This window comes from Python bivittatus, unplaced genomic scaffold, assembly GCF_059951505.1.
Source record: "Python bivittatus isolate LINGU-HERP-01145 unplaced genomic scaffold, Pbiv_v1 ctg000480_np1212, whole genome shotgun sequence".
In the NCBI taxonomy this organism is placed as follows: domain Eukaryota; kingdom Metazoa; phylum Chordata; class Lepidosauria; order Squamata; family Pythonidae; genus Python; species Python bivittatus.
The window spans coordinates 14,056,481-14,069,636 of record NW_028277075.1 but is presented as its reverse complement, the minus strand read 5'-3'; the positions used below and the strand labels follow the sequence as shown (position 1 = coordinate 14,069,636).

General features: G+C 36.8%; 1 protein-coding gene across 1 annotated transcript; it reads left to right on the top strand.

The window, feature by feature from the left end:
• The first annotated feature begins 20 nt into the window (after window positions 1-20).
• PSMA6 (proteasome 20S subunit alpha 6) lies at window positions 21-12,914 on the top strand. Its single transcript, XM_007436703.3, has 7 exons — window positions 21-204; window positions 1,313-1,407; window positions 2,444-2,525; window positions 3,813-3,968; window positions 6,213-6,391; window positions 11,942-12,036; window positions 12,713-12,914. The coding sequence occupies exons 1-7, from the start codon at window positions 129-131 to the stop codon at window positions 12,768-12,770; spliced, it is 741 nt and encodes a 246-aa protein (XP_007436765.1). The 5' UTR covers window positions 21-128; the 3' UTR covers window positions 12,771-12,914.
• The last annotated feature ends 242 nt before the right edge of the window (window positions 12,915-13,156 follow it).

Genomic DNA, 13,156 nt, shown 5'->3' with positions numbered 1-13,156 from the left:
TGCGGTCCGGAAGTACTACTCCGTCTCGCTCGCCCCCCCCCCAGCCGCAAGAAGTAGAAATCTTTGCATGCTGTGTCTGCGGGCAATTTCCTCAGTGCTGCTGCTTCGTTTACATTTTCTGCGCGACCATGTCTCGAGGCTCCAGCGCCGGGTTTGACCGACATATTACTATCTTTTCCCCTGAGGGGCGCCTTTATCAAGTAGGTAAGTGAGTGGCAAGAACCGCCTCGTCATGGTGCCGGACGCCACCTTTCTTTCTCTCGATCAAAGGAGGGGAAGAAAATGCATATTAATGACACAGGTGCTTGTTCCTTTCTCAGAAGTGGTGGGCAAGTAGAGATACGGCGGAGCAGCGCCTCAGTTCTTTCGTAGTCACTTCCAAAGAGATCGTATTGAAAGCACAGTCGCTTTTATGCCATTAACATACCGTATAAAGCGCTTTGGTATTTTCCTCAGCGTAAATATGTGGGCGTGCTGCTTGAAAAGATGATCAGTTGTTGGCAGCGAAAAACTCTGTCATTGGGCGAAAGCGAAAGCGAAACAAAATGACCCGGGAAAGTGCGGATGTATCCAGGCACCAGTGGATGGGAAAGAAAAAATCGGCCCGCGAAATACTCTTTTTCCCCTCCCTTGTGGCTTTTCCTTCTCAATGCTGACCGTGTAGCATACCTCTATGTTATCAGGATTTTATCTATAACTTTATAGATAGTTCTGAAAGTTCGCATGGGTGCCTTTTCAGAAGCATTATTTTATTATTTCACATAATTCCCACTATCTGCAATATTAGTTGGGCATTCTGGGAAGTGTAATCCAGTACATCCAAGGGTCACCAGATTGGAGAAGGCTGATAAAGATGTAGTGTGTTTTTCTTCTGGCATTTACTTGTTAGTCCCTTTATTATCTTGAACTAATATTGGCACGAGGAGGTATGCTTTTTCTGTGAAGTTTTATAGGCATTTAGTAGTTACTGATCCCAGATACTAGATTTTACCCAAAATAGTCTGTGAGCCTGATTACATTTCTACTTTGCATGCTGTCTGTTTTTATACCCAGCAAGAATTGTACTAGATTCATACTTCTGCATGAGACTCAGGTCACTGCCTGATAGTACAGACAAATGTGAATACAGAATATGAAAAATCTAAAATTGTAGCAATCTGGACGTCTCAAAAATATGACAGCATTGCTTTTAAATGATATAATACTTAGTCTAATGCATTGTTGTGGATGTGAACTGTCTACTTTTAGCAAAGGTTTACATCTGATTTTTTAGAGTGTTGTTGATAAAAATCTGTGTTTAATGTATTACTAGAATATGCATTCAAGGCCATAAACCAGGGTGGACTGACATCAGTAGCTGTTCGTGGAAAGGACTGTGCAGTTGTTGTCACACAGAAAAAAGTACCTGTAAGTATTTCTTAGCAAAACCTATAGTATGACTGTGGAACCTCCTTGACCATATATCTGGCTGACTTGTGTCTTCTTCATGCTGTTCCTTGATATTTAATTCTTCTGTGCTTTGATCTTACTAATGAAGAGTATTGGAATTGTTTAGAGGATGGAAGATCCAGACTTTGAAGTTGTACAGAAATACAATTAGGGAACAGTATCTCACTTAGAGAGTCATAGATTTTCCAGGGTGCTTAGTTCAAAAGAAAACATTGAAAATTGTTGTGATAAAATGAAATTATGATTATAGTGTCACTAGGGTCAACAGTGTTCTTAAGAAGAATTTTTCTAAACTAAACGCTCCTTCTTTTCTCAACCATCAAATGTCCTTTGGATGAGTAGTTTAATAGTTACTGAAAAAAATAATCATTAAAATGGTTTTAAAGATCTTCTATGAGTTCGGTTTGAACACCATGTTAATTATTGTGCAGCAAAGTGCAAAGAAGTAATAGTAAACACTTATTTCATCTCCAGTATGAAAATTCAGATGCTTTTGTATTTCCTTAATTGTAACTTGCTATATTATTCAGACTTAAAAACTGAAGGTATGGTAACTCTACAGGAGGAGGAGGAAGCAGCACTTAAGAGCTGACTTTTCCCCTATGCATTGGGATAGGGTGAAATTGGAGTTGGAAGAGAGTGCTGTAGGCTCCATTAGGAAACTTTGGTTGTGGTGCCAGGTTTTTTTGTTTCTGGTTTTATTGTTTTTTGTTTTTACTGTTTATATATATTGTTTTATCCTTTGGTTGTGAGCCACCCAGAGTTTGGTTTTAAATGGGTAACCGTAATTCTCTAAAGCTGTTTCCAGGTAATAGCTATCCAGGATTTGCACTACATCTCCTTCTTTTCAAATTAATTGTACTAGATTTAGTGTCCCTAAAAGGCAATATTAATATTTTAAAATGAGATAGACTTTTTTGCCTAATGAAGTAAAGAAATCTCATTCCATGGTAGTGGTGTACACCTTAAAATTATGTTCTGTTTTATCCATTAGGACAAGCTGCTGGATTCTAGCACAGTGACTCACTTATTCAGGATAACTGAAAATATTGGATGTGTAATGACCGGAATGACAGGTATAAGCATAAGACAAATCAGAGAGCAAATAGGATGTACAGAAGTAAAGTATCTCACTTTATTTTTGTTTTAAATACATAATATTAACATTGCATAATCAAGGATATGGTTTAAAGACAATGGAATGTATTTTTAGAAATGACATTAGGTTTTTAGATGAGGATACTAATTAATAATCTTATCCATGCTGTACTAAAGTGCCTGGGAGTGGGAGAGGGTAGAATAATAATAATTCAGAATTTGGAGGGATATGTTTTGGGCTACAGGTAGTCCTCAACCTGTACCATTCGTTCAGTGACCCTTCGAAGTTACGATGGTGCTAAATAAATGGTGGTTACAACTGGTCCTCGGAGTTCTGGCCATCCCAGCAGCCCCAAGGTCACACGATCGCAATCTGGGCGCTTTGCAACCGGTTCGTGCTTATGACCAGTTGCAGCACCCTGTGATAATGTGATCGCCATTTGCAACCTTCCCTGCTGGCTTCTTCAGAAAGTCTGTGGGGAAGCCAGCAGTCACAAGTCACTGGAGTAAGTCTGCCCCCACCTGCACACCCTTCCCCAGCCCTTCTGCATTCATGCTGTGCCGGTCACTCGCGTACCCCTGTGCACACTCCCCGGGCTGCACTGCACCTCTCACACACACCCTCACACCCTCCCTGACCCTCACACCCTCATGCACCCTCCCCGATCTGCACCCTCCTGAACCTTTTGCACACCCTTCTCAATTCACGCTGTGCCTCTTGAGTATCCCCTCACACCCTCCTTGACCCACACCATACTTCTTGCATGCACCCTTGCACACCCAATCCAACCTGTGCTGCGCCTCTTGTTCACTCCCTCACACCCTTGCACACCCTCCCCAACCCTCACTCACACCCTCACTCACCCTCTCCAACCTCTCCTGCACCTCTGCGCACCCCTTCACTTTCTTCCCCACCCAGCAGCAACCACTTATCTGCCTGCCAGCCTTGGAACTTCCTGTTGGCTTCCCCACAGACTTTGGTTGTGGGAGCCAGCAGGAAGTTGCCTCGCCTAGTGACCATGGGATTCAGTTAATGACAGCAACTGAAACTGCAGGGATTGCTGTCGCTAAGTGATGCTTTATGACCACATCATTTAGTGATGGAAACTCCACTCCCAATTGCCGTTGTAAGTCAGGACTACCTGTATGTTCTTAAGAATATAAGAATAAGACAAGTTTTTTATTTGGATTTAAGTATTTTCCCCTAAAATTACACTATTATATGGCATATGAGAATGACGTTGGCTCTTTTATTTTAACAACAGCGGACAGTAGATCTCAGGTGCAGCGAGCCCGCTATGAGGCTGCTAACTGGAAGTACAAGTATGGTTATGAGATTCCAGTGGATATGCTGTGTAAAAGGATTGCGGATATTTCTCAGGTCTATACACAGAATGCTGAAATGAGACCTCTTGGTTGCTGTAAGTATAAATATAAATTGAAAGTAATACTAAACTGTTGGAAGCTGAGGTTGTAGTCCCATGAAGCTATGAAATCTCATCCCAACTGACTCCACCAAATATTTTGGCTTGCATAAAATTCATATTTTAACATCGGGATAAAGGCTGATATTCTGTTATCAACCATTCTGTTGAACACACAGGAAGGCAACCTGCTACCTTCCTTTTTTTTTCAGTTACCGTTTTCATATAATTTAATTAGCAAGGTCTGTGCTTTGAAGTTATTATCCAAAACTTCTGGAAAACCTCAGATTGCTTACTCCTGATCTATCCTATGAAACTAATTCAGCAGCCAAATTAATTGGAAATTGCACAAGCATACTTATTTTCTTTCTCTTGGTTTATTTCATAACTGCAGCAGTGCATGGCATCAGTTCAAGTTTCTAGAAAGGCTTACTTGACAAACAAGTATTAAATGCTGCTTTCAAATGAATATGCTTTCTTCTGGTTAACCACATCCCAACCATAAGAAAGCAAAAAGTGATTTCTCATACAAACACTTTATAGATTTATTCCATTTTTAAATGTTTCCATGGATTGATCTGGATGCATCTTTCAAGTTTAATTTTTGTTATAACACACTTCTTGTGTTGGATCCCTGATTATAGTATTCAAATAAAAGTATATGCATATATAGAATAAGATTAATGTCTTCTGTTCTTTAGACTAACAGGCATGGTTTTTTAATGCATTTTGTTCTAAAATGTTGATCTATATATATTTTAATGTAATTAAATTTTAATGCAATTAGAAGGTGCCCCAACAGAATTCCAAGATGAAATGTCTGTATTGTCAGATCTTGTTGGATGTAGAATCCATTTTTGCTGTCTTTTGAATGACAGAGTTGGGAATTGTATCTGTTCAGTGTGAGTCTAAGAGATAGCAGAATTATTCTATCACATGAGCTGGTGAAAAGAAATTTTTAAAAAAGCATTCCTTATGTCAAGGATGCTGAGCTCTATTGATAATAGATGTGTCTGCACTAGTTTATAGAGTTTATCAGCTGTCATTTTCTTAGTTTTGCCTGGATACAGAATTTTCTAAAGTTCTTGATTGTGCAACACTTATTCAGATATTTATTTAAAATACTTATTTATAAATATTTATTTAAAATACTGCATATTTTACTGTATACATAGCTTTCTAGTCATGAGTGTTAAGTGATGCATTGAAAACTATGAAATGAAATCTTAGGTTTTAGGTCTCTTGAACATTTACTAAAATTCTATACACAAATGCTTTCTGTGTGTTGCTCTGCTTTTGGACAGAGAATTTTAATATGAGAATTGGACTCTAGGAATTAGAGTTCTGTCAGTTGGATTATAAGAAACTATAGAAGGGAAGTAATCTTCCAATTTATGCAAGCTCCATTAATATCAGGGACTTGCTTTGAAATGTATGTAGGACTAAGTAATATGTTAATAAAAAGTTATTTTGAACTTTTGCTTGCTTTTTTTCCAACTCCAAAAAGCTGATTTTAAAAATGCAGATTTTGAAAAAGCAAATATATTTTAGGTACCATTTTAGTATGAGGAATAATTCTACTCTTAATTGGGATGTTGATGTCTGACCAAAAAAACAATTTAAAATAGATAATAATACCTTTATATGAATTTTTAGTATTAACCAGACTTGAAATATTTTGTACTGTTTGTGTCACTGGATCATAAAGTTACTGAAGAGCTGAAGAAGATGCAGAAATTGGCAACAGAATTATTAGGAAATTGGAACAATGCCTGCCTGTTTTTCTCTAAGGAAGGAAAGGAAGGGAGCATGCATTGTTGGACAGGAAAAGGTTGGGCTTGACATTTGCAAACAAAGTTCTGGATGATTTTTTGGGGTGGGGGGGGTTGCTAGGCTTCTCATCTTCCTTCCAGTTCTCAAACTAGGATGCAACAACTATTGCTGTACAACTGCTCCAATAATTCTAACCTGCCTGCAATTTTAAGGTTGGGAGACATTCAGTGAGCCACACCAGAGTTGCCATACTGAGCAAAGCCTGAAGTTTATTCATGCATGTTTTATAAAAAGGGTGTATGAAAAATCTTGATTAGACCTAACTTCTTTGAAAAAATAAGAAAGCTATCTATGTTTACAAAGTTTTTGTTTTGTTAGCTGCTGTTCAGCGTCCAGAGTCACAATGTTAAGATGGGCAGCCATATACATTTAAATAAATAAATTTCCAAAATTATTATTTCCCTAAAGGTATGATTATGATTGGCATTGATGAAGAAAACAATCCTCAGGTATACAAGTGTGATCCAGCCGGATATTACTGTGGGTTTAAGGCCACAGCTGCAGGGGTCAAACAAACAGAATCAACCAGCTTTCTTGAAAAGAAAGTGAAGAAAAAATTGGACTGGACATTTGAACAGACAGTGGAGGTAAGTCCATAGGTTAGGTTGCATAGGATTAATAGGGTGCAATCCCAAATGGGGGAAAGGGTTTGAGATGTCCTGTTTGCTCTTCAGTGTGGTCACTACCACTATATAAGATGTTTTCTTCTAACTGGTATGCTTAGAGTAAATTTCGCTTATGTGGTTTACTGTCATCAATACTTTCTATTGGTAAAGCCATAAAAAAACCTGACTCACATTCCTGACTGGCATCTCATCTTTCTACAACATATTGCTAGAATTATACTGTATTAAGCTCCCTTTTCTAGGAAAAACAGTTGAATACCCAGGCAGATGAGAAATTCTTGTTATTTCCTGTGGTAAATATTATTGTCTTCCTTGGCAGAGCTTTCCCTTAAATCAGCTATTGTAATGTTAGTAATGAATTAACATTGGAATACAAGTAGTCCTCACTTAACGACCATTCATTCAGCAACTGTTTGAAGTTACAGTGATGCTGAACAAATGATAGCTATGGCTGTCCTTGAAGTTACGGCTGTTGCAGCACCCCCAGGATCACATGATCAAAATTTGGGTGCTTGGCAGTCTGCCATATTTACAACAGCATGCACTTCAGCTCCCAAATCCCCCCACCCGCCTATCTCCCCCCCATCTGTGCCCTTTTGGCTGCCTTTGTGCAACCTCCTCGAAGCCTCATGAGGCCTTGCAAAGGGCCAGCAGCTGACTTGGCCAGGCACACCTTGTCAGCAGTGGAAGGAAGAAAATGGCCAAGGTCAGCGGGGGGTGGTAGGGTGGCAAGGGTACGTGGTGAAGTGCAGGGCAGCAAAAGGGCAGAGATGGGAGGAAAATAGGCATGTGGGGGGAGTTGAAGTGGAGGTGAGCACGGCAGGGCAGGAGAAGTGTGAGGTCCTCGCCTAATGATGGCACAGTCCTGGCCTACCAACTGCAACCGGGACTACCAGAACTACCATCACTAAGTGGTGTGGCCACGTGAATGTTTCACCTAACAACCACACTCCTTAGCAATGGAAATTCTGGTCCCAATTAGGGTTAAGCAAGAACTACCTGTATGCAAGTAATCAGGACTCAGTTGACCTATATGAAATGTTGAAACAAAGCTTTTCTCCATCTTACAAATATTTTCTTTTATTTGACATGATATTTTAAAAATATACAAAGTTATGCTTTAGTATTAGGCTTGCTTCATTTTAATAGTATTCCTCTCTGAAATCATCTGAGGCAGTTGTATACTTATTGTGTGTGAGTATACTGTATCTTCTAGTTGATAGAATGTGGGAAACGTATTGCCTTGCAAAATAGCGTCTAGAGATCATAGCTTGCACAGAGTAGCATAAGCATACTTGAAGTGAAACTAGACTTTAGTTGTGCTTGTGGCCTCCTGGGCAAAATGTGAGAAAACTGACAGGTTATAACCTTACTATTACCAGAAAATGCTACATATAACACAATTACAGTTAGTACACCTCTGTATTACTAAAAAGCATTATATGAAAGCCTTGATTGACCAAAGTCATGGTAAATGGCAGAGGTCAATATCTGTAGGTCTGTCTAATAAATGACTATAGAATATACAAGATTGTAGCTTGGAATTTATGAGGAGTAAAGTAATGAAGTGAAAGATATAAAAATAGATATGTCTGTGAAACTAAGAGAAAGTGGAAGGATGCAACAGATCAGAATTAAGGTAGGCTACTCTTGGGGAGTAGAGTTGATAAATACATGCAAGGAAATGAAGGTATAGTCTTAATTATGAAGGGAAGAGCACAATATGTGTCAGAAAGTATGAAATAGTATCATTTAGATTGCTTGTGAGCACATATGAAAGTAAGAGTCCAGAAGTTGGTCATAGATGCATGTTATGCTCCAGTAAATGTTGTTAACGGAAAAACTAGGGATGAATTTTGAGAAAAATTGTGCAACATTCAAAATGAATATAATCTAGGAGAAACAGTTATTCTGTTAGGTGACATGAGTAGGTAGGAAGAATGAGATAAGGGAAAGGTGACTGGGCCATTTGAAGACCCAAGAATGGTGAAAATGGTAATTGATGAGAATTTGCTTTTCAAAACAATTATTTCAAATATAAAATTTAAGTATTAAGTCTTCATTCATACACAAGGCAATTGAATGAGTATAAATCTAAAAACATGGCTGTTTCTATTCTTTATATTGAAAGATTATATGCTTCATTTTTTTTCTCTCAGAAGCGATGAGAGAATCTTAATATGAGAAAGACCATTTTTTGCTACTGGGGGAAAATAAGCATGGAAGAAAAGGAAAGAAGTAAAATAAATTAGAGTAAAAATAGAACTGTGAGAATGTTGAAGAATGGATAAGCTACATGTATAGATGGAATAACTGGAGAAGTGGTAAAATACAGATGTCATTTGTTTATGAATTAGCTGTATGATTTGTTTAACAGGTGTATGAAGATTGTATCTCTGCCTGATGGTTGGAACTATTTGTGTTATTTTCCTGTAGGAAAAGAAAGGTAACAAGTATAGATTGCCAAAACTGCAGACGGGTTATATGTCCCTGGTAAGGTGTTTGGCAGAATTGTGACTGAAAGGGTCCTAGAAGTGATAATGAGCAAAACCTGAAAATACATTGTGGTTTTATGCCAGGCAGGAATTGTATAGAACAGATTTTGGCACTTTAGGAAGTTATTTTAAAAAGTATGATTATGAAAAAAAAGTTATTGCAGGTTCTGGAAAGATATGATGAAGTGAGTGGGCATAGGTTATCCTTTGCATGTATATAGAGTAGAAAGTCTATTGCTGAATACAATAAGAGCAGTTTATCATTAAAGTAATGGATGTGTGTGTAAAAATGGAATATTTGACAAATTCTTCAAAACTGAGCATGCAGTAAGATAATTCCCTAGGGAATTTAATATATTTATTGATATAATCTATAAGGCATATTTGTTGTGATGCATTTGGTTGCCTATGTGAATACATGTACTGTTGTGTACAGATGACCCTTTGTTGTTGGCTGATCACCTGAATGATTTGCATGGAATGTTAAATTGTATAATACAACAAGGAGTCTGTCTTGAAGTACTTGAAGTACTTGTGGTTTGAGATGGAAAAGTGAATATTTATAAAGATGGTGAAAAATTAGAGCAGGTAGATACATTTGTGAAAATGCTAGTAGAAAAATCAATATATGGTTCATTGCATGGAATCAATGTTTGTTACAAGTGAAAATATCTGAGTAAGAGCATGCTTCTATTTTGTTATTTAGAACTGAGAGGTACATTAGGGGAATCATAAAAATAAAGTACAGTGGGAATGGGCTGTCTAAGTGTATGTGGTAAAACAAGAAGTGATAGGATTGTGAATGAATGGGTAACAAATGATAAAAGTAAGTGATCAGTACAAAGAGAGTAAATGGGGTGAGAAGAAGGGGAAGACTGGGAAAGTTAGGTGTAGTTGATGAGATCCTCAAAAAGAAAGGTGGAAGTTTAACAACAAAATGTGATCTATGCAGCCGTGTAAGGACAGGGTGAAAATAAAGTCAGTCACTGCTTCTGCTTCTTTGCCACCTGATTGCATTGGGTTCAGGTTACCTATTGATGCAATCATAGCTTTTAAAAAAAAATTGAGTGGCAGATTACTTTTTGATTCTCTTTCACCTTTAACAAGAGATTCTTTAACTCTTCCTCATTTCCAGCCATCAGAATGATATGAGTAGCATATTTAAGGTGATTGTTTCTCCCAGTAATCAGTTTTGCCTTTTTTTGCTTTTTGCATTTTTGGTTCATCATTAAACATGTAATGAATTTTAGTCCAGAGTTCTTTGGGTGTTCTATTTATCAAATCAAAATCCTTAAGTTTATTCTTTATCTTCACCATGTAATCATATGGAATATTGCTGAGATTGTATCTTGTTGGTTTGATGATGTTGTTTGTTTTCTTTAACTTGTAATTTTGTAAGGTGCTTTGAGCTGAAGTCAGCACCAGATCTTGTTTTTGTTGAGTGAATAGTTTTTCCTTCTTTGCTTGCTGAGTTACAGTCATTTGATGTGAATGTTATTCATTTGGTGATGTCCACATGCAATCAATCATTTTTTTAGATTGTTGGAAGAAGAAATTTGCTATGAATAAATACATTTTATTTATTTATTTTTATTATTATTTTATTTTACATAAATGAATGAAATTTGGTTTACATTTTCTTGACAGAACTCTTGTAGGTCTGGCTCCTGATTTGTTTTTCATAAAAGCATTCAGCTTCTGCTTCCACTGCATCTGTAGTTGGGCATAGACTTGGATCTCTATAATGATTGGCTTGCCTTGGACTGAAATTGATCACAATGTCATTTTTAGGTTTCAGGTATCCAAGCACTGTGACATCCTTTTGTTAATAATGATAGCTACTTCATTTCTTCTATTATTTTCTTGTCCACATTAGATCTAATGCGAACTGACCCATTCTAATCTGATAGTCCATGCATCAATAGTATACATATATTTGCAGCACTGAATTGCATTATTTTTTAAAAAGGCATCTAATATTTCTATTAATATTATTTTAATTGATATAATTGAGCAATAAGATCAGTTTTGCCTCCTCAAACTACTTTTTTCAATAATTAAAACAATAACTTAGTCCTTACAGTAATGATGTTAAATGTGTCTTAGGGAACATTTGAATCCACTTGTGTTATAACTGTTAGGGAATAGGGAATTCTAATACAGGAGATGTATTTGCTTTCTGAAGAGCTCTTTTTAAACCATAGAAAGAGTGTGAGGTTCATACTTTAGTAGCAAGAACTGTAGAGCCTATAAAACTTGTCACTTTTTCATAACTACTGATAATTTACATAGCAATCTAGCTGTAATTATGATCAACAGAAGAAATTATTGTTACCTGCATTGAGCCTTACTTTGATTCAGGTATGAACCTAAATTTATGCCAGAGAACAAACTACATTTTTTTAGAAATGCTTAGAATAAATAAGTATTCAAATTAGTTCAGAATAGTAAATGTAACTACTATACAAGTTACTCTACTACCCTGATTGGTGGTAAATAGTTTTAAATGTCCTGGAAAGCTTTGAAGGAAAGCTGCTAGGAATTACACTGCTGTTGTCTTTACAAATAATTCCTAACTACAGGTAGTCCCCAGGTTAAGAAAGCCTGGTTTACGGATGACCCATAGTAAAGAATGGAGCCTATTGTAGTAAAATTTGAGTTAAATACACAATAATTCAAGTTAAATACACAGTGGTTTGAGTTAATTAAATAACACTACTTATATAGAATTATACAATGATATTGTTCCGGCTTACATACAAGTTCAACTTAAGGACAGACCTTGGGAATGGTACTCATTCTTAAACCGGGGACTACCTGTATAAGAAATTAATTTATAAACTCAGTTGTTTTCCTTTTCAAAGCTGTGCTAGAATTTTGTATTTGAAAAACTTATAGTTGGGCTTTGCCTGTGAAGGGACAAAGATTAACGAGTATCTGAAAGAAAAAGCAGGTTTGTAAATTGACCAGTATTAGAAATGTTTCTGATAACATTTGTTTTATGTTTCGCTTCTAGACAGCAATAACCTGCCTTTCTACTGTTTTGTCTATTGACTTCAAACCATCTGAAATAGAAATAGGGGTTGTTACAGTTGATAATCCAAAATTCAGGTAATGTAAAATTGATTTTTATTTAGTTTTGTTGGCATGGTTGATTCTGGCTATCTGTTTATGTATGATGTGAGTATATGCCACAACTGCCAAGTAAAAATTAACTATAGACTTTTTGGAATCCAAAGGGAATTGTACAGAGCAGGCAACATCATGGCATAGCATTGGCAGAGAAATATATGATTTCCCCTTTCTTAACATAAGGCTAGTGATACTAGGCACAAGTTAGTGCAGAATCAACTTTCGTACTTTACACAGTACTACATACTTTGCCTGTAGACCCTAACATGAAGCCTAAACCCAGATATTCTGGCACGTGGACCTCAGTTAGAAATAGCTCACATAGAAGCATTTCTAATGTTTCCTGTGTCAAATGGACTGTGTGGTTCTAGTCCAGGTTTAATTGTGCTGATAATCCCTGAGGGTATCTCCTCATCCAACCAGATTGGATAGTCTGCTCCAGGTCCCTTCCCTTAAATGTTGCCACCTTGCAGGACCTAGGAAATTATTGTTCTCTGTTTTTATTGGTTGTATATTTTATTTTATTCTCTGGTTGTGAGCCACCCAGAGTTTGGTTTTAGGACGGGCAGCTATACAAATGTTTTAAATGAATAAATAATAACATGATTATTTGTGATGAAAAATAAATGTTTCCATTGTTTTCCCTTCTTTCTAGGATTCTTACAGAAGCAGAGATTGATACACACCTTGTCGCTCTAGCAGAGAGAGATTAATTCTGTTTAAAATTCCCCATTCTGTGATTACAAAGCAGAATGTCTGGTGAATACAAATGGTGGTTCTGAATTATGAGATGAAAACCGAATGCCCTCTATCCAATGTATTTCTTCACCACGAATAAATAAACTGAGGTTTTGGAATGGTTTGTTCTCTTTATTGCTTGATATTGAAGTCATGATATGTCAGTGATGCTGTGACTCAATCTATAACTATTTTATTCCTTATATATCAAAATAATTTCCTTTGACAATATAGTCCCTCTCCAATCTTTAAGTCTTCCAAAATTTTAGAAACCATAGCATACTAATGAAGGATCCCTTACTGCTATTGGAAACAGCAAAAAAATCTGCTATATTGTTCTTCTGTACATGTGAAAAGTTAG

Bases quoted from the DNA above. Each gene is read 5' to 3' on its own strand.
- PSMA6 (XM_007436703.3), top strand. From the start codon at position 129: ATGTCTCGAGGCTCCAGCGCCGGGTTTGACCGACATATTACTATCTTT. The intron at 2,526-3,812 runs GTATAAGCATAA...TTTTAACAACAG, and splicing joins TGTAATGACCGGAATGACAG to CGGACAGTAGATCTCAGGTG. The intron at 6,392-11,941 runs GTAAGTCCATAG...TTTCGCTTCTAG, and splicing joins CATTTGAACAGACAGTGGAG to ACAGCAATAACCTGCCTTTC.